Source organism: Geotrypetes seraphini, chromosome 1, assembly GCF_902459505.1.
Source record: "Geotrypetes seraphini chromosome 1, aGeoSer1.1, whole genome shotgun sequence".
Classification (NCBI taxonomy): Eukaryota; Metazoa; Chordata; class Amphibia; order Gymnophiona; family Dermophiidae; genus Geotrypetes; species Geotrypetes seraphini.
Genome location: NC_047084.1, coordinates 198,356,812 through 198,382,819, shown reverse-complemented (window position 1 = coordinate 198,382,819; position 26,008 = coordinate 198,356,812). Strand labels below are relative to the sequence as shown.

General features: G+C 47.0%; 1 protein-coding gene across 4 annotated transcripts in view; it reads right to left on the bottom strand.

The window, feature by feature from the left end:
* The window catches only part of LOC117360138 (cytochrome P450 4V2), a 129,016-nt gene that overhangs the window by 57,496 nt on the left and 45,512 nt on the right, over positions 1-26,008 (bottom strand). For all 4 annotated transcript variants that reach the window (XM_033943880.1, XM_033943862.1, XM_033943889.1 and 1 more), the window contains 2 exons: positions 24,695-24,821; positions 2,835-3,026 (listed from right to left, as the gene is read on the bottom strand). In XM_033943880.1, the coding sequence (XP_033799771.1) occupies positions 2,835-3,026; positions 24,695-24,821 (319 nt within the window). The remainder of the gene's footprint in view (positions 1-2,834; positions 3,027-24,694; positions 24,822-26,008) is intronic.

Genomic DNA, 26,008 nt, shown 5'->3' with positions numbered 1-26,008 from the left:
AGGGGAGGGGACTGAGGGGGTGGTGGAGAGTTTTTTGGAAAGGGTAGAGTTGCTGGTCCTATCACCTGAAGATCAAATGCGGCTTGATGAGCCGGTGACGTTGTGGGAAGTTTTGGAGGTCATTAGGGGAGCTAAGCCAGGGAAATCCCCTGGATTGGATGGGTACACGAGTCGTTTCTACAAGAAATTTGGAGAGCAGGTAGGACCTTTGTTATTGCGATTGATAAATGGGGTTCAGCAAGGGGGCCTATTGCCTGGTACTATGAGTGAAGCAGGGATATCGATTTTATTGAAAACTTTGCGGGTCATATCGACCTATCTCCCTGTTGAATGTAGATGTGTAAATTATAGCAAAGGTTCGCGGGAAGTCATCATGCCATTGTATCGAGCGATGGTGCGTCCACATCTGGAATACTGCGTTCAATATTGGTCGCCGTACCTCAAGAAGGACATGGCAGTACTTGAGAGAGTCCAAAGGAGAGCAACGAAACTGGTAAGAGGGCTGGAACACTGCCCGTACGCCGAGAGGTTGGATAGGCTGGGGCTCTTCTCTCTGGAAAAAAGGAGGCTCAGGGGAGATATGATAGAGACCTTCAAGATCATGAGGGGCATAGAGAGGGTGGATAGGGACAGATTCTTCAGGCTGAAGGGGTCAACAGGCACGAGGGGGCATTCGGAGAAACTGAAGGGAGATAGGTTCAGAACAAATACAAGGAAGTTTTTCTTCACCCAAAGGGTCGTGGACACTTGGAATGCGCTACCGGAGGAAGTGATCAGGCAGAGTACGGTACAAGGATTCAAACAGGGATTGGACGGATTCCTGAGCGATAGGGGGATCGTGGGATACTGAGAGGTGCTGGGATGTAACACAGGTATAGAAAGCTAACCAGGTAACAAGTATAGAAATCCAACCAGGTCGTGCATGTGCAAGACCGGAGGGTTAGGACTTCGATGGGAAGATAGGACTCAATGGGAAACCAAGGTGGCAAGGGGGGCCCCTTCTGGTGACTCAGACAGGCCGTGACCTGTTCGGGCCGCCGCGGGAGCGGACTGCTGGGCGGGATGGACCTATGGTCTGACCCAGCGGAGGCACTGCTTATGTTCTGGCTTTACGCCCCGGTAGGTTGCTCCTTACAGTGATCCATCAGGATCAGTCAGGATTTATCCACAGAAGACAGGTTGGGGATAATATTAGGCATACCCTACATTTGTTGTGGAAGGTGAAGCAGGGAAGGGACCCAGCAGCGGTAATGGTGGTAGATGCTGAGAAAGCTTTTGACCGGGTTTCGTGGAATTTTCTATGGGCGGTGATGAGGAAAATGGGAATTGGTGGGTTGTTCAGTGAGTGGGTTAGAGCTTTATACCATGCCCCTAGAGCAGTAGTCTCAAACTCAAACCCTTAGTGGGGCCACATTTTGGATTTGTAGGTACTTGGAGGGCCACTTAAATTGTTTACCACCACCTAAGTGGTGATATTCAGCAGCACATAACCAAACAGTGCCATTGAATATGTCCACAAGACAGTCCAACCAAAAGTAAGCAGATCAGGGGCGGAATGAGGGTGGTGTTGTGAGGAGCTGTGGGTGTGGGTGCCAGCAATATTCAGAACTGGGGCCCACATAGTAGCTAAGTGCATGAATTTAGGACAGTTCAAAAAAAAAAAAAAATCCCTAAACTCAGAAGTCTCCCCAACCCCCCTTCCTCCTACCCCAACAATGAGAATCAAAGCTCTTCTGCCTCTGCCTCCCCCGGTCTTGGTAGGCTCCCTCCCTGGCCCACCTGCCTCTCTTGTGGTCCCAGTGGGGTCACTGGATGTATATGTGAAGCCTTCTCACTTCTGCCCCTTTCAGTTACACTAGGAAAATGGCTGCCGTGACTTCCTATTTATTTATTTATTAATTAATTCATCTATTTTCTTTACTGTTCTCCCAAAGGAGCTCAGAACAGTTTACATTAATTTATTCAGGTACTCAAGCATTTTTCCCTGTCTGTCCCGATGAGCTCACAATCTCTCTACTGTAGCTGGGTCAATTGGGGGATTAAGTGACTTGCCCAGGGTCACAAGGAGAAGTGTGGGTTTGAACCCACAACCTCAGGGTGCTGAGGTTGTTGCTTTAATCATTGCACCACACTCTCCAGTCCTACCCCCAATAATCCCAGTAGGACCACCAGGGATACAGGTAGGCCCAGAGGATGGACTTATCTAGAACTTGATGGGATAGGGCTCATTCCAGTGGTGGGAGGGGATTTGATTCTCATGAGTTGGGAGTAGAAGGGAGGGGGGGGGCGTTATTTTGGAGGACAGAAGGGGGCTTTTCAGTTTAAAAAGTTATGCGGGTTCCGGCTGTTATTCAGCCAGACTTAAATATCTCATATGTACATATAACTGAATATCAACCAAGACTCGCATAAGCTCCTATGGCCATCCCCATCAAACTTAGCTCCTGATATTCAGTGCTGGTGCCTGGCCATGACTAGCATTCAATACTAAGGTCTTATCTAGCCAGCGATACCAATAAAAAAAAAAAACCACACTGAGTGCCGCCAGCTGAATATAATCTGGTTAGTTTTTTCAAATAGGTCTCTTTCCCAACTGGTATGGAATACTGGTATATGTTACAATACAAGAGTTAACAGACAAGGCATATATGTCATTCATAATTGTGCATTCTATAAGTTGCAGATCTGTTCTTCTTAATGATACACCCACCATAATTTCATTTATTAGAGTTGGGAGCCCGCGATTACTATGCTGATAGTAAACATGATTTCTGCTACAATAGCATAAAGACATAAAAATGTTTTCTCAAAAAGTATCTTATAAAGTGTTTTACCGCAAACATAAAAGTGTCAACTTCCTCTTGAATTTCTTTAAGACTAAGTTTCTTTCCTTCTTCATCAGTTGTAGTCAGAAGCATATCGAGGAAAGCTTTTCTTTCTTTAGGCCTTCTTGAATCAGAATTACCATCGGTGAAGCTGTCAGTGCTTGTAAGTTGTTCTAGTTCAGAGGCTCTTTCTTTGATAACCTTTGATAGCAAGAATATAATATGTATTAGGCCACCTATTAAAAAGGATGGGTGCAGTCAAGTGCTTCCAAAAAAGCACCACAACTTACCTTGCATAAGAAATTTAGTCTGATTAGGTAGAAGATCATCCTGGCCAACATTCCCAAAACAAAAAACAGTCAGATCACTATTAAATTCCAGATTTGCTTGACAAGAGGTAGTCAAAATCCGAATTTGGATTTTTTAGAAGAATGTCCAAAAATCCAGTAGAAACATGGTCATTTTCAAACTAGAAAAATGCCCAACTTTTTGTTTTGAAAATGACTATTTTCTAGATGTTTTTGAGCTCAGTGTGTCTATCTTTTTGAACCATCTTTTTTCAAAAAGAAATAAATCCAATCCAATAAAAGGTCCCAGGTATATCTCTTATATTAACCCCTAATATTGTACAGGGAACCCGCCAAAACCCACCCAAAATTTACACCCTCCCTACTGTGTTTTCCATTCATTGTATTACTTTCCTTTGAATTATTGTATTTCCTCTCTTCCCTTCCCATTATTGTATTTCTCTCCCCCCCCTTTCATAAGTTTGTTTTGGTTACTGTCTATATTTATATCTTGTACCCTTATTTTAATTATGTACACTGCTTAGATATTTGATAAGCGGTATATCAAATTGCAAATAAACTTGGTGCCACCTTTATGTAGGTACAGTAGCTTTGGAGAGCTCTTGTTTCACCACAAGTGTACTAGATAGAGTGGGATATGAGCCTGGGTCCCTATCTCTATGGTTCACCACACCAAGAACCAGGTATATGACAATAAAGCACAGTTACTTACCGTAACAGTTGTTATCCAGGGACAGCAGGCAGATATTCTCACACATGGGTGACGTCACCGACAGAGCCCCGCAGCGGACAGCCTCGAAAGCAGACTTGCTTAAAGATCTTTATAAGACTTGCTTAAAGATCTTTATAATTGAGAATGTGTGAGCGCCTTCCCGCCTGAACTAGGGGGCGCATCTCCTGTGAGGATCCTCAGTTCAGATACCTAGCTAAGAAGCCAACCAGGGGAGGTGGGTGGGTTGTGAGAATATCTGCCTCCTGTCCCTGGATAACAACTGTTACGGTAAGTAACTGTGCTTTATCCCAGGACAAGCAGGCAGCATATTCTCACACATGGGTGACCTCCAAGCTAAGCAGAAAGGGATGGAGGGAGAGTTAGCAATTTAAGAAAAAATATTTTGCAAAACAGATTGATCAAAATGGCCATCCCTCCTGGATAAGGTATCCAGACAGTAATGAGAAGTGAATGTATGAACCGAGAACCAAGTGGCAGCCTTGCAGATTTCCTCAATAGGAGTTGATCTGAGGAAAGCTACAGATGCTGCCATTGCTCTAACTTTATGGCCCTTGACTCGACCCTGCAGAGGGAGACCAGCCTGAGCATAGCAGAAAGAGATGCAAGCAGCCATCCAGTTGGAGATGGTTCGCTTTGAGATAGGACGTCCCAACCTATTTGGATCGAAAGAGATGAAAAGTTGAGATGTTCTGTGAGGCTGAGTGCATTGCAAGTAGAAAGCCAAAGCACGCTTGCAGTCCAAAGTATGGAGCGCCACTTCTCCAGGGTGAGAATGAGGTTTCGGAAAAAATACTGGCAGAACAATAGATTGATTGATATGAAATTCTGAAACCACTTTAGGCAAAAATTTTGGATGAGTACGGAGGACCACCTTGTCATGGTGGAAAACTGTGAAAGGCGGGTCCGCAACCAAAGCTTGTAACTCACCTTCGAGCAGGCATGAGAGCAATGAGGAAAACCGCTTTCCAAGTGAGATACTTGAGATGAGCTTTATCAAGTGGTTCAAATGGAGGCTTCATTAGTTGAGCTAAAACAACATTGAGATCCCAAACCACCGGAGGCAGTTTAAGTGGAGGATAAACATTAAAGAGTCCTTTCATAAATCGGGAAACCACAGGATGTGCAGAGAGAGATTTCCCATCAAGAGGCTGATGAAAAGCAGCAATAGCACTAAGATGGACTCGAATGGATGTAGATTGAAGTCCAGAGTGCGATAAGTGAAGTAAATAGTCCAAAACAGAAGCCAAGGATGTAGACATTGGCTCTAGCTGACGTGTGGAACACCAAGCAGAAAATCTAGCCAATTTCTGGTCATAACACTGTCGAGTGGATGGCTTCCTGGAAGCGACCAAAATATCTTGAACAGACTGAGAGAAGTGCGAGGAGTCAGACAGGCCGAAAGGTACCAAACTGTTAAGTGTAGAGACTGCAGATTGGGATGAAGTAGAGATCCTTGACTCTGAGTAAGCAGAGAGGGAAAGACTGGTAGAAGTAGAGGTTCCCTGGTGCTGAGTTGAAGTAGAAGGGAATACCACTGTTGTCTGGGCCACCGAGGAGCTATCAGAATCATGGTGGCATGTTCCCTCTTGAGCTTGACAAGAGTCCAGAGAATCAGCGGAAATGGAGGGAAGGCATAGAGAAACTGACCCGTCCAATCCAGGAGGAAAGCGTCCGTCTCCAGACGTTGCAGAGAGTATATTCGAGAGCAAAACTGAGGCAGCTTATTGTTGAGGGGGGACGCAAAAAGGTCTATCTGCTAGGTCCCCCAACGAGCAAATACCAGATGCAGTGTGGGGGAATTGAGCGTCCATTCGTGAGGTTGCAGAAGGCGACTCAAGTTGTCCGCCAGACAGTTCTGTTGACTCTGAATATAGACAGCTCTGAGAAAGATGTTCTGATGAATTGCCCAATGCCACAAATTCAAAGCCTCTTGACACAGGGAGTGAGAACCCGTACCCCCCTGTTTGTTGACATAATACATGGCCACCTGGTTGTCCGTCTGGACCTGTACCACCTTGTGACGAAAAAGGTATTGAAAAGCTTTGAGAGCATTGAAGATCGCTCTGAGTTCCAACAGATTGATATGACAAAGTCTGTCCGCCGAAGTCCATAGACCCTGGGTACAGAGGCCGTCTACATGGGCCCCCTATGCGTAGATTGACGAGTCTGTTGTGAGAACCTTGTGATGAGGAAGAATGTGAAACAGCAAACCTCTGGAAAGATTGGAAGAGAGCATCCACCAGTGGAGAGACCGCTTCAACAAAGGAGTTACTGTAATTTGTCGGGAAGGCGGGTCTGTAGCTTGTTGCCACTGAGATGCCAGGGTCCACTGAGGAATGCGAAGGTGAAGTCTGGCAAAAGGAGTCACATGAACCGTAGAAGCCATGTGGCCGAGCAGAACCATCATTTGTCTTGCAGAAATTGATGGAAGACGAGATACTTGACGACAAAGGCGAATGAGGGCATCTCGACGCGGCGGAGGTAGAAACGCTTTGAGTTGGACGGTGTCCAGGGTGGCCCCAATGAACTGGAGAGATTGAGATGGGGTCAACTGAGACTTTGGAAAGTTGATTTCGAACCCCAGATTTTGGAGGAACAGAATAGTCTGTTGGGTCGCTGCAATAACCCCTTGAGGGGAGGGGGGCTTTGATAAACCAGTTGTCCAGGTACGGTAAAACTTGAAGACCCTGAGAACGAAGAGCTGCAGCCACCACCACCAGACATTTCGTAAATACTCTGGGGGAGGAGGTGAGTCCGAAAGGAAGAACTCTGTACTGAAGATGAAGATTCCTCATCTTGAATCAAAGGTATTTGCGATAGGCTAGATGAATGGGGATATGCGTGTAAGCATCCTTAAGATCCAGCGAGCACATCCAATCTCTCTGAGCCATCAGGGAGTACAAGGTCAGCAATGAGAGCATCTGAAACTTCTCTTTGACCAGAAATTTGTTGAGGGCTCAGAGGTCCAGAATGGGTCGCAAGTCCCCCGTCTTCTTTGGAACCAGAAAGTAACGGGAATAAAAACCCAGGTTCCGCTGCGACAGAGGATTCTCCTCGACAGCTCAAAGGCGAAGGAGAGCCTGAACTTCCTTAATAAGAAGGGGAAGTTGCGACGAATTGGAAGGACACTCTCTTGGAGGGTGATCGGGAGGAATCTGAAGCAAGCGAAGAGGGTATCCCTCTCGTAAAATGGTCAGAACCCAAAGATCTGATGTGACGGTTTCCCACTGGGGATAAAAATGGGAAAGACGACCTCCAATGGGCAGAAGAGAATTCTGATACAGGGAGGTTGGAATGCTCAGACTGGGAACGTCAAAGACTGAGGTGGTTTAGTGGCTGCAGGAGTTTGAGCCTTCTGCTGACGCTGTTGTTGCTGAGAACATCAAGGTGGAGGTCTGGAGAAAGCTGGTGTCGTTTTCTGAGGATAACGACGGTGTGGCTGTTTGTATACCCGAGCCGGAGGAGTCTTGGGCTTGGGTCAAATTAAAGAAGCAAAAGAGCGCTCGTGTTCTGAGAGGCGCTTGGTGGCAGCTTCAATGGAGACATCAAAAAGTTCATTCCCTTGACAAGGCAAGTTGGCTAGACGATCCTGCAGATTGGGATCCATGTCAACAATGCATAGCCAAGCAAGGCAACGCATGGCAACTGCAAAGGCAGAGACTCTGGAGGAAAGTTCAAAAGCATCATATGAGGCCTGTAACATAAAAAGCCTCAATTGAGATAGAGTTTGAAGGATTTGTTTAAACTCCTGAAGACGTGGCTTGGAAAGATCTGGATAAAAGGAAGGCAACAATTTCAGAAAATGATTGAAATAGGTGGTAAAAATGTAATTATAATTAAGAATTCTGTTAGCCATCATGGAATTCTGGTACAATCAGCGTCCAAATTTATCCATGGTCTGACCTTCCCTGCCTGGAGGAACTGCAGCAGAAAGTTTAGAAGGATGAGCTTTCTTCAAGGACGACTCCACCACCAAAGACTGATGTGATAATTGAGATTTTTCAAATCCCTTGCAGGGTACAGTGCGGTAGCAGGATTCCAATTTGGAAGGAATGGCCGTAATGGAATAAGGAGTTTCCATGTTCCTCGTGAAGGTCTGTTTGAGAACTGGAGTCATAGGGAGCCTCAAGGTCTCTTTAGGTGGATGAGGCAGCTCCATGTCAGCCAAGTATTCTGGGATATACTTGGAGTCAGAATGAAGATCCAATTGAAGAGCTTTCCCCTTCTCGAAGACAAATTTTGCAAAAGAAGTGGACTTAGAGGTCGAGGCATCCTCTGGAGAGGGAGATCGAGATCGAAGAACCACCGAGTAGGACGGAGAAGCCTCTCTAGAATATTGAGACAAGGGCTCCGAGTCCAAGTGCATAGTGATTGAAGAAGCTGCACTGTCTGCATGGTGTGGAGTCAGCGAGTGCCTGCGCTTCAAGCTCCTCAACGGCGAGGTCCTCAGGGTTCGAGGCATAGAGTGTGTTGAGGCAGGAGGGGAAGAGTTTCGCAAAGTAGGCCTCGACGGAGGGGTCCTCGACTTAGATCATCTCGGAGGTGTAGTCGAGGCACCTCGAAGACGAGACTGCTGTTTCGATTTGGAGGAAGTCTTGGGATCCATTGAAGTTGAAAGCTTCTGTACCAGAGATGTGTCCTTACGAAGCTTGGAAGCAAAGTGCTTCGAGTGATGCTTCGACCGAGGCAGCGGAGACATTGACGGAGGCTTGGGTGAAGTGTCAGTAGAAGAGAGTTGATGAGGCTTCCGAGACCTGCCTCGAAGTAAACATAGAAACATAGAAATAGACGGCAGATAAGGGCCATGGCCCATCAAGTCTGCCCACTCCGGTGACCCTCCCTATTTATCTTTGCGGATAGATCCCACATGTCTATCCCATCTGGCCTTAAAATCCGGCACACTGCTGGCCTCAATAACCTGAAGTGGAAGACTATTCCAGCGATCAACCACCCTTTCAGTGAAGAAGAACTTCCTAGTGTCACTGTGCAGTTTCCCGCCCCTGATTTTCCACAAATGCCCCCTTGTTGCCGCTGGACCCTTGAAGAAGATGTCTTCTTCCACCTTGATGCGGCCCGTAAGATATTTGAATGTCTCGATCATATCTCCCCTCTCTCGACGTTCCACGAGTGAGTAGAGCTGCAATTTCCCCAACCGCTCCTCGTACGGGAGCTCCTTGAGTCCCGAGACCATCCTGGTGGCCATTCTCTGGACCGATTCCAGTCTCAGCACATCCTTGTGGTAATGCGGCCTCCAGAATTGCACACAGTACTCCAGGTGCAGTCTCACCATGGATCTATACAGTGGCATAATGACTTCAGGTTTACGGCTGACGAAACTCCTGCTTATGCAACCTATGATTTGCCTTGCTTTGGATGAAGCTTGCTCCACTTGGTTTGCAGACTTCATATCTTCCCTGACAATCACCCCTAAGTCTCTTTCTGCTTCAGTTCTTGTCAGGATCTCGCCATTTAGGGTGTAAATCTTGCATGGATTTTGGCTTCCCAGGTGCATGACTTTGCATTTTTTGGCATTGAAACTGAGTTGCCAGGACCTAGACCAGTGCTCCAGCAGAAGTAAGTCATGCACCATATCGTCTGCCATTGCTTTTTTGTTTGTTGAGCTTTTGCTCACTACATTGCTCAGTTTGGCATCATCAGCGAATAATGTTATTCTACCTCGGAGCCCTTCTGTCAAGTCTCTTATATAGATGTTGAACAAGATCGGTCCCAGGACGGAGCCCTGTGGCACTCCACTTATCACCTCTGACATTTTGGAGGGGGTGCCATTCACCATCACCCTCTGAAGCCTACCTCCAAGCCAGTTCCCAACTCATTTGGTTAATGTGTCGCCCAAACCTAAAGAACTCATCTTGTTCAGCAACCTGCGGTGTGGCACGCTATCAAATGCTTTGCTGAAATCCAGGTAGACGATGTCCAGGGACTCATCAACATCCAGCTTCTTCGTCACCCAGTCAAAGAAGCTGATCAGGTTGGATTGGCAGGATCTCCCCTTAGTAAATCCATGTTGGCGGGGATCCTGTAGATTCTCCTCGTCCATGATCCTATCCAATTGGCGTTTGATTAGGGTTTCCATTAGTTTGCTCACTATTGAAGTGAGACTCACTGGTCTGTAGTTTGCCATCTCCATCCTGGAGCCTTTCTTGTGTAGTGGAATGACGTTAGCCGTCTTCCAGTCCATCGGGACGTTACCTGTACTAAGGGAGAGATTGAAGAGCGCGGATAGTGGTTCCGCCAAGACATCGCCCAACTCCCTGAGTACCCTGGGGTGTAGGTTGTCAGGCCCCATTGCCTTGTTGACCTTGATTTTTGACAGCTCGCAGTAGACGCTGCTGGGTGTAAATTTGAAATTACTAAACGGGTCTACTGATTTGATCCTTGTCTGTGACTGAGGGCCGATTCCCGGCGCCTCGCGGGTGAAGACTGAACAGAAGTATTCATTTAACAGTTGGGCTTTTTCCGAGTCCGTCTCTACATGGTCTCCGTCTGGTTTTCTGAGTCGTACTATCCCGCCCGAGTTCTTTTTTCTGTCACTAATATACCTGAAGAAGGATTTATCTCCCTTCTGGATGTTCTTTGCTAGAGACTCCTCCATGCAGAATTTGGCCTCTCTAACTGCCGCTTTGACGGCTCTTGATTTGGTCAGATAATCTATTCTGGAGTCCTGAGTCCCTGATTGTTTGTAAGAGATGAATGCTTTTTTCTTCTCTTTGATGAGGTCCGAGATTTCCATAGAGAACCACTGTGGCTTGTTGTTCCTACTCCATTTGCTTACTGATTTAACATAGCGGTTTGTTGCTTCCTGTATAGTGGTTTTCAAAGTGGACCACATTTCTTCCACGCTGTCGGTGTCTGCTTGGATTTGTAGTGCCTGGTGAACGAAGTCTCCCATGTCTTGGAAGTTTGTGTCCTTGAACTTGAGAACCTTGGTCAGTGTGGTAGATTTCGTGAAACCTTTCCTGAGATTGAACCATATCATATTGTGGTCGCTGGAGGCCAAAGTTTCACCTACCAAGACCTCTGTGATACTTTCTCCATTGGTAAGTACCAAGTCCAAAATTGCCTGATCCCTTGTTGGCTCAAATACCAGTTGCCTGAGTCCTGCTCCATTCAAAGAGTTTAATAGCTTCCTGCTGCTGCCGGAAGCAGAGGAAAGCGTGACCCAATCCACATCGGGCATGTTGAAGTCACCTACCAATACTGTGTCCCCCCGCAAGGTGATATTCTCTATATCTACGATTAATTCCATATCTAGGTCTTCTTGATGTCTTGGGGGTCTGTATACTATGCCAAGATACAGGCATTTGTCCTTCCCTCTGGCCAAATTTACCCAAAGGGATTCCCCAGTGTACTGTACATCTGTGATTCTGGTGACCTTAATGTCATCTTTAGTATATAATGCTACCCCACCTCCCAATTTGCCCTCCCTGTCCCGATGAAGCAAGTTGTAACCTGGTACGACCATGTCCCACCCATGGGAGTCTGTGAGCCAGGTCTCAGATATCGCCACCACATCCAGGTCGGCATTCCTCATTTCTGTTTCCAAGTCTAGGATCTTGTTTCCCAGACTGTGGGCGTTGACGTACATAGCCCTCCATGTTGTGTGCTTGTTGTATCTCAGTGGGGACAGTCCCTCTTTATCGACTAGGACACCATTAGTATTTTTTGCGTGTCTCTTACACTCCCTAGACCCAGAGCTACAGCGTGCACCTATCCCGGACTCCCCATGACTACAGTGTGCTCCTATCCCAGACTTGGTAATGTGTGTACCCTGTGGGGGTATTCCCGTTTGGGCTACTTGAGCTCCATTAGTGCAGTTTATAATGTGTGCACTCTCGCTGGTCCCAGAATTACATTGTGTACTCCCTCTAGACCCAGAATTGCTATGTGTACTCCCCTTAGACCCAGAATTGTAATGTGTCCCAGAAATGTAGTGTTTACTTAGTTCAGCCTCAAAAGAGTATTGGCAGCCCGTACCCTCCCCCAACTTACCTAGTTTAAAGCCCTGTGTAGTAGGCGGGCTAGACGGTGTCCAAGGACGTTCTTCCCCCTCTTGGTCAGGTGTAACCCGTCTGGTCCAAGCAGTCCTTGCAGTGCCTCTCCGTGGTGCAGGAACCCAAAGTTCATCTCCTTGCACCATTCCTGCAGCCAGTCGTTCACCCTCTGGACTCGATCCTCCCTGGCACTGCCCTTGCCCCTCACTGGGAGGATCGAGGAGAAGACCACCTGCGCATCCATCCTCTTCAGCTTCTCCCCCAGGGCTCTGAAGTCTTTGGGAATGCTTTCCGGGGTGCCCCTGGCAATGTCGTTGGTTCCGACGTGTATGAGAATCATAGGGAAGTGATCTTGGGGCTTGATGAGTCTGCCCAGGCTAGCAGTTACATCCCGGATCCTGGCCCCCGGCAAGCAGCAGACCTCTTTTGATTGCAGATCTGGTCTACAAATTGGTCCCTCGGTGCCCCTTAGCAGTGAATCCCCGATGACCACAACTCTGCGCTTCCTAGGGGTGGGCCGACCTGTGGACTCTGGAACCGGAACCTCGACAGGAGGCTCAGACTGCTGCCCAGGCTGGTCTACAGGAAGCAGGGTCGAGGACAGTACAAGTTGAGCCACTATCGAGGAAATTTGAGTGGTCAATATGGACTTTAACATGTCCTTGAACATCGGCACCGAGACAAAAGGATCAGGTCTCGTAGGTGCAGCAGTGCGCTCCAAGAGGGCGACCTCGAAGTTGATTATTCCCGAGGCTTGGAGGCACGCTTAGCTGGAGGTATCAAGGAGGCGGACAAAACTGGAGGTACGGCTTGTGGAGCCTGAGACTCTGGTGGCTTCTTAGGGATGGTACCTGAAAGAGAGACAGGAGACTTACCCACGGAGGCAGACTTCAAAGGAGGAGCCGACGAGGCCTTCAAGACCGAGGACGCCGAGGTCGAGGCCTGCGTCGAAGTCGAAGGTGAGGCTTTCAAACCCGAGGCCACAGCCAAAGCCGAGGCCTTCGAGACCGAGGTTGTCCCCAAGGTCGAGGTTTTCTCAGGCTCCATAGTGCCAAAAAGTTGGTCAAAACGGGCACAGCGGCGACGAAAGGCCAAAGGTTGAAGAGTCAAGCAGCGGTGACAATCTTCAGGGCAATGTCCGGGATCCAAACAAACCATACACCGACTATGAGGGTCGGTGATGGAAATAGTCCTGCCGCACTGAAAACAACATTTAAACCCGGTAAGAGGCCGGGACATAGAAAACACAAAGTCCGTACCGAGCGAGGCGTGGGGTGGGCCTAGGCCCAAAGCCCGCTCACTGGACGGCCAAAAAATAAAAGAAAGAAATCAAAGTATTATTTTTTTTTAATTGTTTTTTTTTAAAAAAAGAAAAGAAAAGAAGGAGACGCGAACACAGCGACTAAAAGAAAGAGCCGTGGTGAAGAGAAGGCATGAAGGCTGCAGAGCTTAGATGAAAAGGTCTCGGCTCCGCGGAAATCGTTGAACTGAGGATCCTCACAGGAGATACGCCCTCTAGTTTGGGCGGGAAGGCGCTCGCGCAAGAGCGATGCAGCACTCGGAAGCTCTTATAAAGATCTTCAAGCAAGTCTGCTTTCGAGGCTGTCCGCTGCGGGGCTCCGTCGGTGACATCACCCATGTGTGAGAATATGCTGCCTGCTTGTCCTGGGATAACATATTTTCCATGAGAAGTAAATAATAATGAAGTAGAAGGTATAAATCATATTGATCCAAAATTTCTTATTTTTGATATAATACAATATGAAGCCCCAAAGTGGCAGAAGCAAGCAGCTTACGGCCAGCCCTGACAGGGCCTTTCCTTTGATGCATCACTTCCGATGTGTCAGAGGAAAGGCCCTGCTGGGGCTAGCTGCAAGCAGCCAGTTTTGAGGCTGCCTCCTGCTGCGAGTGAGTTCATGGCTCAGCACCGCCGCCTGCTTCTGCCACTTCAGGGCTTGAGGGAGGGAGGGGGCTTTGTGATTCAGGACCGCTACCACGCTGGTACTTCAGGGCAGGAGGGAGGAGGTTTGTAGCTACTTCAGGGCTTGGGGGACAGAGGATTTGCAGTTCAGCTGCTGCTTCGGGGAACTTCCCCCCCTCCTAGCAATTTTTTGCCAGTTGTGTGAGAGTCCTAGTTAACCAAGACTCTACTGTATAAAGCATGTAATATCTTGATTGTATTTTATTGTTACTAATCATTATCACACTATCAACTGAATGTTAATGCTAATGCTCTTAGCATAAATGAGACATTTGCCACTGTTTTCTAAAGTTGTCTCCTTTAACCTCACTGACCTGTACTTTTCTCTTTCTTTTTGCATCATATAATTTTTGATGCATGAAGAGTGTTAAGCATGGGTGTATTTTTTATATGAACTTGTTTAGACTTTTACCTGAATCTTTGTTAGAAATTGTGACAATGTCACTTAATTGTATTTCACTTACCCCCCTCTGCTACAAAGCTGCGCGGCAATAGCCCCGAAGCCCTTTAAATCTCTATGGGCTTCGGGGCTGTTGCTGTGCGGCTTTGTAGAAGAGGGGGTTAATGTCAAGGACATACACAATCCCAATAAAAGATAAAATACTCTCTTATATATCTAAATATAATCCTGATGTGGTTTTACTTCAAGAGACCCACTTCATTGGTTGAAGCACCCAAACTAAAATGTAATTGGGTTCTTCCCCCTCTCTTTTCACCTGCAGAAGGTAAGAACAATGGAATAACTACTAGCAAAGAAACATACAGACAGAAAAATTAACTTAATCACGTCAGACAATGTAGGTCGCTGGGTTAAGTTAACCTCAGTATTAAAGATACACATCTAACAAATCATTAACATTTATGCTCCAAATATTGACTGTCCATCCATTTTTGAAAAACTTGCAGGTGTAATTGCTGCAGAAGGGAAAACCCCATGTTTAATTGGTGAAGACTTCAAATTAATAGTGGATCTTGACAAAGATATAAGTCATCAGTGAAATATAACAAAAGTAAAGTGTGGCACATACTACATGACAATTTCTCATCTTCATCTAGTAGAGTCATGGAGACTTCTACACCAAGAGGAATGAAATATTAAGTTCTTACCTTGCTAGTCTTCTTTCTGTTAGAAGACATAAGACTCTGTACCACAGCTGTTGCTTCCCATTAGTTGCAAATCTACAGAAGAGTGTCAATCAAAATCTCTGAACTCCTCCCCTAATGCAGTGGAAAACAGCTCCCTCTTCGGTTGGTACCAAATAAAACTGAACTCCACTAAAATAGAAGAAAAGAGGAGGGACATGGGGAACTTCCCCAGTGACAAATCATATTCTGTTCTGCTCTATAACTCATGACAAAGGAACAATGATTAACAAGAAAAACACTAATCAATTTTTTTTCATTTGGCACACAAGTTGTTAGGAACCAACCTGCTAAGTGCAATTAGTAGGTGCCAGAAAGAACCTCCCAAAGGAGAAAGAGAAAAGGAGCCCTCATATTCCTGGGAATATGAGTAGTTTTGTCTTTCTTAAATCTTAAGAAATAGGAAAAGAGGTCCCGAGATGACACTGGCAAATCTCAAAGGCAGAAATCAGGTGTATCAAAAGTCTGCACAAGGCAGGCCTTATAGAATCCTATGGGGCTTATAATCAAAAGTTTAAAATGTCCAAAAACCAGTCTAAGTCAGCACTTGGACGTCCAAGTGCCAATAATCAAAACCAACTTTCTGGATGTGCAGCAGCACTTCTAAGCTGCTAAAAACATAACGTCATAAGAATAGCCTTACTGGGTCAGACCAATGGTTCATCAAGGCCAATAGTCTGTTCTCACGGTGGCCAATCCAGGTCACTAGTACCTGGCCAAAAACCAAGGAGTAGCAATATTCCATGCTACCGATCCATGGCAAGCAGTGGCTTCCCCATGTCTTTCTCAATAACCGACTATGGACTTTTCCTCCAGGAAACTGTCCAAACCTTTCTTAAAACCAGCTATGCTATCTGCTCTTACCACAACCTCTGGCAACGCATTCCATAGCTTAACTATTCTCTGAGTGAAAAAATATTTCCTCCTATTGGTTTTAAAAGTTTTCCCCTGTAACTGCATCGAGTGTCCCCTAGTCTTTGTAATTTTTTGACGATCCACTTGTACCCATTCTACTCCAATCATGATTTTGTAGACTTCAATCTTATCTCCCCCTCAGCCGTCTCTTTTCCAAGCTAAAGAACCCTAACTAGAGAATGACACGGAGACAAATTTCCCTGTTCCATCCCCATGTGCTTTGTCACTGTCCCTGCCCCATTCCTGTAAGCTCTGGATTAACCACATAAGCCTCAAATACTTACATTTTAAAGTGTTTGTGGCTTGTGCAGATGAGGACAGAGCTTATAGGAATGGGGTAGGGAGTGGAAAATAACTCGTGAGGACGGGATGGGAAAATGAGTTCCCATGGGTATGGGGAAAAATTTTTCCCCTTGTCATTCTTTAGCCCTAACCTTTTAAGTCTTTCCTCATACCAGAGGGGATAAACCAGGAAGGTGGGGATAAACCAGGAAGGTGGGCAAAAGGTGAGGAAGAAGGGAGAGAAGGCTGAATAAATGCTTCAGACATTGAAAGCATCTTGGAATAGAAAAGCTTTTAGGCCTGATTTAAACTTGGAGGCATAGTGCTCTTGTCTTACATTGATAAAGAGACTGCCACAGTTATGGTGCCACAGCTGAAAAGATGGTATTATGGGTGGTATTGTAAACTATTTGGCGCATAGAGGGAATTGTAAGAAGAAACTGTTGGATCGATCAAATCATCCTCGAGGTCAATAATCTATCAATGAAAGCTGGAGAGTGATCTGATTGTACCTTAAAAACGCGAGGAATAATGTTTTAAATGTAGACTACTAAGTCATAGTAGGCTGTCTCAGTCAGGTATGCCTAAACAGATGTTTGAATCCCTCTATCAAGCAGGGTTGTAGAGTGATGAGGCAGTTTGAGAGCCTAAAAAGAATTGTTAAAAAATCCTTAACTGTTAGTTATCCCAGGACAAGAAGGCAGCATATTCTCTACATGTGGGTGACGTCACCGATGGAGCCCCCTAGCAGACGTTTTTGCAAGCAAACTTGCTTGAAGACCTTCAAGCTTGCGATTGGCATGCGCGCGTGCCCCTCCCGCCCGACCTAGAGCATGCGTCTCCTCAGCGTGGCCTCAGTTCTCTGTTTTCCGCAGAGCCAAAAGCACTGCTCCCTTGCTTCGCGCGATATTGTTATCCCTCTTGCACCGCAGCTTGTTTGGTTAATTTCAGTCAAGTTGCTGTGCCAGCGTCTTTGTTTTCCTTTCTTTTTCATTTTTTTCCGTTCGTATATTTTTGACCAGTCTTACTCAGGCCGCCTGACCTCGCGGGGCGGGGCCGTATTTTTTTCTTATGTCCCAGCCTCGTTCCGGGTTTAAAAACTGTACTAAGTGCAACCGGGTTATCTCCATCACCGACCCTCATCGTTGGTGTGTGGAGTGCCTGGGTGCAGAGCACCGCACTGAGTCGTGTCCCTGTTGTGCGACTTTGCAACCACGGGCTCTTCGTAGGAGGGTGGCCAAGATTCTCCAACTCTTTGGCCCCATGGATCTTGCAGAACAGGCCTCGAGCTCGGCCTCGGCGCCCTTGTTGGGGGCCTCGGCCTCGAAGTCCCCGTCGGCCTTGAAGGCTCCGGCCTCGGCTCCTCCTGCTACTCCGGCCTCGGGTAAGTCTCCTCTTTCCTCCTCAGGTGTGCCGGTAAAGAAGCCTACCTCGGAGTCTCCTGTCAGTGCCGCCTCGTCGGCATCTTCGAGACATCATTCTAAGCGTGCCTCCTCACATAGGGAATACTCTTCCTTGAGGTCGCCCCCGAAGGAGTGAACTGCTGCACCTAAGGCCCAACCACCTTTGCTCTCGGTGCCTATGCTCGAGGACATGCTTAAGGCTATACTTACCACGCAGATTTCCTCAGTGGTGAGCCAACTGGTCCCAGCTTCGACGCCTCTGACCGCGGTCTCGACCCTGTCTCAATCTGACCAACCTGAGTGTACCCTCGTATCTCGAGTCCATTCCCGCAAGACTCGCTGGGTTCCCTCGAGTGACTCTTCCTCCACCGAGTCACCTGTGACTTTTCGGGGATCCAGGCCTGGGGGCCGTTTTTCCCCCGCTGCTATGTCGCAGCTTGTCCCTCCTAAAAATCCCCGGTCTTCTCTGCCTCTTCGGGGCAGGTCTCCGACCATGAAACCTTCCAGGCACACGCTTGTCCTCGAGTTGGACTCTAGTGTATGTTCCCCATCGAGGCGGCTGCCAGCCTCTAAGGGGTCTTCTTTGAAGCTGGTGGAGGAATTTTCCTTTACCCCGTCTTCTCTGAAGCTTCACCAGCGGCTTCCTCGGACCCGGGGTCTTCCCCGGTCCATCTTGCTCGGGGTTGTTCCTCGACACCCCCCCCAGACAGTTTAGGCGAGCCTCTTCGGTCTCCCATTCACGGGATTCCGAGGCTCCGGATTACTATTCAAGGGAAATTTCTCCCTCTTTCTCGGCTGTCCCCAGATCTCGCTCGGGGTCTCCTCAGGAGGGTGAGTCTTCTCGAAACTCCTCCTTTACTCATTTCATCTCTGACATGGGTAGGGCCTTGAACCTGAACCTCCTGTCTGAGTCCCATTATTCCCAGGAATTCCTGGCGACAATGGGTGTTGATCATCAGCCCCATGAGGCGATGCGCTTGCCTTTGCACTACGTTCTCCGGCAAACATTTCTCTGGAACCTGGAGACCCCCTATGCGGTCACAGCCATTCCCTCCAAGTTGGAGTCCCACTACCGGACGATCCCGGTTAAGGGGTTTGAGAGTTCTCAGCTTTCTCATCAGTCCTTGGTGATTGAGTCTTCCTTAAAGTCCAACCCCTTGAAGGTTTACGCTGCCGTCCCTCCGGGCAGGGAGGGCTGTACGATGGACAAATTTGGTCGCTGTCAAAATTTGATGATGGCGAACCGTGTCCTCAACTATAGCTTTATCTTCATGTCCTACCTCCGGTTCTGTGTGGATGCCCTCCGCTCGTTCCAGGAAGATGTACTAGATTCTCGGTGTCAGGAATTTCATCTCCTCGAGGAGACCCTCTCCCAGCTCCGCCTCTATATGTTTCAGGCGGCCTATGACGCCTATGAGTTGTCCTCGCTTAGCTCAGGATTGTGGACATGGATCCGAACCTCCAGGATCATCTAGCCAATCTCCCTTGCGTGGGAAACAAGCTGTTTGATGATTCCATTGAGGCAGCCACTAAGCGCCTCTTGGAACACGAACGGTTCTTCGCATCTCTGGTGAGACTTAAGCCAAAGACCCCTCCGCCTCGGGACTATAAAATTCCTCTCCGGAGGTATCCGCAGAAATCTACTCCTGCCTCCTTCGAAGTGGCCGCAACAGCAGCAGCAGCGCTTTGCTAAGGCCCAGCCGCCAGCTCCGGCGAAGACTGGGCCGTCTTTTTGACAATTCCAGTGTGAGCCTTGGGGCTCCCTTCCTCCTGGAGCCTTCCCCCCTCCCCATCGGGGGTTATAGAAACATAGAAATAGACGGCAGATAAGGGCCACGGCCCATCAAGTCTGCCCACTCCAATGACCCTCCCTATCTATCTTTGCGGATAGATCCCACATGTCTGTCCCATCTGGCCTTAAAATCTGACACGCTGCTGGCCTCAATAACCTGAAGTGGAAGACTATTCCAGCGATCAACCACCCTTTCGGTGAGGAAGAACTTCCTAGTGTCACCGTGCAGTTTCCCGCCCCTGATTTTCCACTGATGCCCCCTTGTTGCCGCGGGACCCTTGAAAAAGAAGATATCCTCTTCCACCTCGATGCGACCCGTGAGGTACTTGAATGTCTCGATCATATCTCCCCTCTCTCTACGTTCCTCGAGTGAGTAGAGCTGCAACTTCCCTAACCGCTCCTCGTATGGGAGCTCCTTGAGTCCCGAGACCATCCTGGTGGCCATTCTCTGGACCGATTCCAGTCTCAGCACATCCTTGCGGTAATGTGGCCTCCAGAATTGCACACAGTACTCTAAGTGCGGTCTCACCATGGATCTATACAGTGGCATAATGACTTCAGGTTTATGGCTGACGAAACTCCTGCGTATGCAACCTATGATTTGCCTTGCTTTGGATGAAGCTTGCTCTACTTGATTTGCAGACTTCATGTCTTCCCTGACAATCACCCCTAAGTCTCTTTCTGCTTCAGTTCTTGTCAAGATCTCGCCATTTAGGGTGTAAATCTTGCATGGATTTCGGCTTCCCAGGTGCATGACTTTGTATGTTTTGGCATTGAAACTGAGTTGCCAGGACCTAGACCAGCGCTCCTTTAGAAGTAGGTCATGCATCATTTTGTCTGCCATTGAATTTTTGTCTGTTGTGCTTTTGCTCACTACATTGCTTAGTTTGGCATCATCGGCGAATAATGTTATTTTACCTCGGAGCCCTTCTGTCAAGTCTCTTATATAGATGTTGAACAAGATCGGGCCCAGGACGGAGCCCTGTGGCACTCCACTTATCACCTCTGACATTTCAGAGGGGGTGCCATTCACCACTACCCTCTGAAGCCTACCTCCAAGCCAGTTCCCAACCCATTTGGTCAATGTGTCGCCCAAACCTAAAGCACTCATCTTACTCAGCAACCTGCGGTGTGGTACGCTATCAAATGCTTTGCTGAAATCCAGGTAGATGATGTCCAGGGTCATCTCCATCATTTCTATACCCAGTGGGGAAAGTCTTACCACCGACAGCTGGGTGCTTTCTATCATCCGGGAAGGGTACTTCCTGCACTTCAGTCACGTACCACGGACCTTCCTACAAGAGAGATTCTTTCTGCCCAGTCTCAGCTGACTCTCCTTCTACAGGAAGCTCAGGCCCTTCTTCGCCTTCGGGCAGTCGAAGAGGTTCCTCTGGACCAGTGGAATACCGGATTTTATTCCTGGTACTTTCTGGTACCCAAGAAGACGGGGGATCTGCGCCTGATCCTGGAATCTCCGTGCTCTGAACAAATTTCTATTCAAGGAATGGTTCAGGATGCTCACCCTTCCTATCTTGTATCCCCTTTTGGACGAGGGGGACTGGCTGTGCTCACTGGACCTCAAGGAGGCTTGCACGCACATTCCGATACACCCGGCCTCTCGCCGGTATCTGAGATTCTGGGTGGGGGATCTCCACCTCCAATATCGTGTCCTTCCCTTCGGCCTGGTGGCCTCCCCGAGGGCTTTCAGGAAGTGTCTAATCGTAGTAGCTGCGGCCCTCCATCTCCGCGGCCTGAAGGTGTTTCCCTACCTCGACGACTGGTTGATCAAAGCGTCCTCGTGCCACGAAGTTCTGCAAGCGATGAATCAGACCACCTTGCTCCTGCAGAGTCTCGGCTTCGAGGTGAACTTCCCCAAGTCCCACCTCTGTCCGTCCCAGTCTCTGGAATTCATTGGAGCGGTCCTGGACACGGTCCGTCTCCGCTCCTTCCTGCCTCGGCCTCGTCTAGAGGCCCTTGTTCGGTTGTGCCAGAGGGTGGCCCATTTGTGCTCGGCCTCTACGGTTCACGTGACTCCTTTTGCCAGACTTCACCTACATATTCCGCAGTGGACTCTTGCATCCCAATGGAACCAGGATCGAGACTCTGTCTCTTGACTCATTGTCGTGACTCCTTTGTTGAAGAAGTCTCTCCGTTGGTGGATGCACTCTTCCAATCTTTTCAGAGGTTTCTGTTTCATGCCCCCCTTCCGCAGAAGGTCATCACGATGGACTCATCGGCCTATGCTTGGGGGGGCTCATCTGGACGGTCTTCGTAATCAGGGTCTTTGGTCCAGTGCCGACCACCTTTGTTACATCAATCTGCTGGAGCTTCGAGTTATTTTCCTCGCCCTGAAGGCTTTTTGTCACCTGCTTTGCGACTGAATGGTGCTGATCCGCAAGGACAAACAGGTCGCTATGTACTATGTCAACAAACAAGGGGGCACAGGGTCCCTGCCCCTGTGCCAGGAGGCAATGCGGCTCTGGGATTGGGCCATTCGCCGCAACATATTCCTTCGAGTGGTCTACATTCAGGGCCAACACAATTGTCTGGCGGACCGGTTGAGACGTCTTCTGCAGCCTCACGAGTGGTCCATTCATTCCATGACCCCGTGTCAGGTGTTTGCTCATTGGGGGACTCCGGACGTCGATCTGTTTGCGTTCCCCCTCAATCACAAGTTACCCCGCTTCTGCTCCAGGGTTCACACCCCTCTCAGACTCGAGGCAGATGCTTTCCTGCTGGACTGGACGAACCTGTTCCTATATGCGTTCCCTCCATTCCCTCTGATTCTGAAGACTCTCGTCCAGCTCAAGTCCATGAGTGCCACCATGATTCTGATAGCTCCTCGGTGGCTCCGACAGCTGTGGTTCTCCCTTCTGTTGCAACTCAGCTCCAGGAAGCCTCTTCGTCTGCCTGCTTTTCCTTCTCTGCTTACACAGAGTCGAGGTTCTCTACTTCATCCCAACCTTCAGTCTCTGCACTTGACGGCTTGGTTCCTTGAGACTTGATGCCTTCATTCCAGTTCTCTCAGCCTGTGCTGGACGTCCTGGAGGCTTCTGGGAAGGAGTCCACTCGCCAATGTTACCATCAGAAGTGGACCCGCTTTTCTTCCTGGTGTGCTACTCGACAGCAGGAGCCGCTGTCCACCTCCTTATCTGTTGTCCTGTTACACTTGTCTGGCACTGAACTCAAGTCCTCTCCGGTTCGAGTCCACCTTAGTGCCATTGCTGCTTTTCATCAGCTGATTGACAGGAAGCCAATCTCTGTTTATCCTGTGGTTTCCCGCTTCATGAAAGGCCTTTTCCATGTTCATCCCCCCTTAAACCTCCTCCTGTGGTTTCGGATCTTAACATGGTCCTTACTCGCTTGATAAAACCCCCGTTCGAGGCACTAGCGCGGACTCACTTGAAGTTTCTTACTTGGAAGGTTGTATTTTCTTATCGCTCTCACTTCTGCCCGTCGGGTCAGTGAGCTTCACGCCTTGGTAGCAGACCCACCTTTCACTGTCTTCCATCATGATAAGGTGGTTCTCAGTACCCATCCTAAGTTCTTGCCTAGGGTTGTTTCAGAGTTTCATATCAACCAATCCATTGTTCTTCCTGTGTTTTTTCCGAAGCCCCATTCTCACCCTTGAGAAGTGACTCTGCATTCTCTTGACTGTAAGCGTGTGCTGGCCATCCAAAAACTGGCCTAAGTCGGCACTTGGACGAACAATTCTCAAACGTCCAAGTGCCGATAATAAAAACGGGTTTTGGACATATTTCTAAATGACCTAGGCCTTCACAGTGCCGCTGAACGACCAAAGCTAAACAGGGCGTTTCGGGAGGCGTGTCGAGGGCGGGAGTTGGGCGGGACGTGGGCTGGCTTAGTCTTAGTCGTACAGCATGTATAACCAAAAGTTTTACAATAGAGCCTAGACGGAACTTGGATGTTGTGACTTAGACCATCTAAAACATGGTCTAAGTCACAAAAACCCACCTAAAGTCACCAGATAAGCACTGCAAACACATAAAACAGACCTTCACATACTACCCCAGTGATCACCAATCCCCCCATAAAAATTTTAATCATAACTTTAAAATCCAGCCTCCAGACCATCATCACCTGGCCGCCTGGCATAGGAAAGCCTAGTCGTCCAGTCCAGAGGCAGCTTAAGTCATTTTGGGGGTGGGTTAGGGACTCATGGAGAGTAGGACCCATGCCCATAAGCCCCTGTAATCACTGCATTGATACTTAAACATGTGCACTCTCCTATACACCCCCAAAACCCTTTTGTACTGGAATATAAGTGGCTCCTGCAGCCAAAAGGGCTATTGGGGTGGTAGATAAGTGGGTCTAGGGGATTCTGGAGGTGGTTTGGGTGGTCACCGTAACCTATAAGGGAGCTGTAGGGAGGAGAAGACATGGCACCCTTTTTGTGAAGTTCACAGCAGTGCCCTGTAAGGTACCCCACTATTTAGGTGGCATGTCTGGGTGTGCAGTCCATCACTTTGCAGACCCCCTCCCACGTCCAACAGGGCTTGTTCTAGGCGTTTTGGACTTGGATGGAAAGTTGGATGAAAATGTGGTATAAAGATAGACGATTTAGTGGCTTGGACGATCAGATCGTCAGGACGTATAATTAGACGATTTTCGAAATGGAAAAAAAGTTGGACGTATCTTTCGAAAATGTGTCTTAAGCTGTTTTTACTTTGGACGACTTGCGAGATGGACGTAAACGGATTTAGACGTCCCTTTCGATTATGCCCCTCCACGGGTTTTATTACAGTGTATATATCTTATCTTTTCTTTTTTATTTATTTATGCCTTTTAAACCAAATTGCAATCACATTTTAGAAGAAAAAAAGAAAAAAGCCCATTTTCATTTAGTTACATATCTTTTTAAACTCCTCCTTTGACCACTATGACACTCCATGGGAAACACGTATATTAATTAGACAAGAAGATCTCTATATTAACTAATAACACTAAAGAAAAGGCTTAATGTGTTACCAGCCTAAATTCTCTTACAGCCCTTATCCTATAATTAAAATTAAACATTTTTGTGTCCAAAAAGTGTTGAAGCTGATCCAGAGCAAAAAATACGTATTTAGTCCCAGCATATCTCAGGAGACATTTGCAGGGGTAACTTAGTATAAAGGTAGCTCCCATATTTAATACTTCATCCCGCATAGCTAAAAACATCTTTCTATGATCCTGAGTAGATTTTATTACATTGAGATAAATCCAAATTCTTTGTCCCAAAAATAAATTTTGTGAATATCGAAAGTAGTAAGCTTTCATTATGGCATTCAATGTCTTACCTTTTCAGTGAACATATGAAGTATGTTAAGATTTCTGTTGTGTTCTTTTCCTGATTTTAATCTAAAGTATAAAAAATCAGGCCAAAGCCATGGATGCTTCATTCTTTTGTGAATAATAGTGCTCATCCTAAAGGTTAAAGAAAAATGATTGGCACTGAAGTATAGTTATTTCTAAAAGTATGATGAAAATCCATTATCTCATACAGAGTTGCATTTTTTATGAGTTCAACCATAGTAGAGTATGAGAACATAAATCTGATGCAAAGCAGACTGGACAGCAATGCTATGAAAGCAACATCAGGGCTGAACAAGCAATCCCAGAGCAATCCTGAGAGTATTTTCAATAGGAACTCTCCCAGGCTCACATAAAAATTTGTTTCATCCGTACAATTAAGGGAATGGGTGAAATATACCCCCTTTTACAAAATCGTAGTGTGGTTTTTAGTGCTGACCGCAGCGGTAGCAGCTCTGACGTTCATAGCTATTCTATGAGAGTCGGAGCCGTTACAGCTAGCGCTGAAAACCGCGCTATGGTTATGTAAAGGGGGATTGTTACCTTTAAACTTTAATACTCAGATATGGTCTTAAAAATGCAAAGTATTTATTGCAATATACGTATAAGCAAAGTTGAATTTCTTATTTTTAATAAATAATTATAACAGAATTATGGTTCTCAGCATTCAACAATTGCATAAATTTCTCTTGAATATAAACCAATTACTTAAAGACTTTTTTTCCCCAATAGAGCATGAGCTGTTACCAACAAATTTAAAATATCATTTACCACATCTCTTCAGTGTTTTCTACAGAAGGCAATAACAGATAAGTAAACGTTTTCGGATTATTCCAAATAAATAAATAAATATAATATAAAAATTTAACTACGGTAAGTACCGGTAATTTAAATCAAGAATTTGATTCTTTCTATAAATGTTCTGTCTTACAGGTACTTCTGAATGCATGCAGTACACACTCTTGAATATTTCTTCTTTCTTCCCCTTCTTGCGTTGGGTACCGATGCTTTTCTTTAATGGTCTCAAGGATTGATGACACCTACTAATCTACCTCAAAACTCAAAGGCAAGACCTTTTTTTTATTTTTTTTGTTCAAAATTTTTTATTTATTTTCAATATAAGCAATATAGCCAAAATAGAGATATAAAACAACAACACTGTGTATATCAGCAAAAAGAAAGTACACTGAACATCGCATACACTTGGGTAAAAGAAAGTACAATTGAGTATGGAACTAAAAGAGAGATTAACGAATTTTAACAAGATCACAAGTCGTATGAAGGCTTATCTAAGATTCACA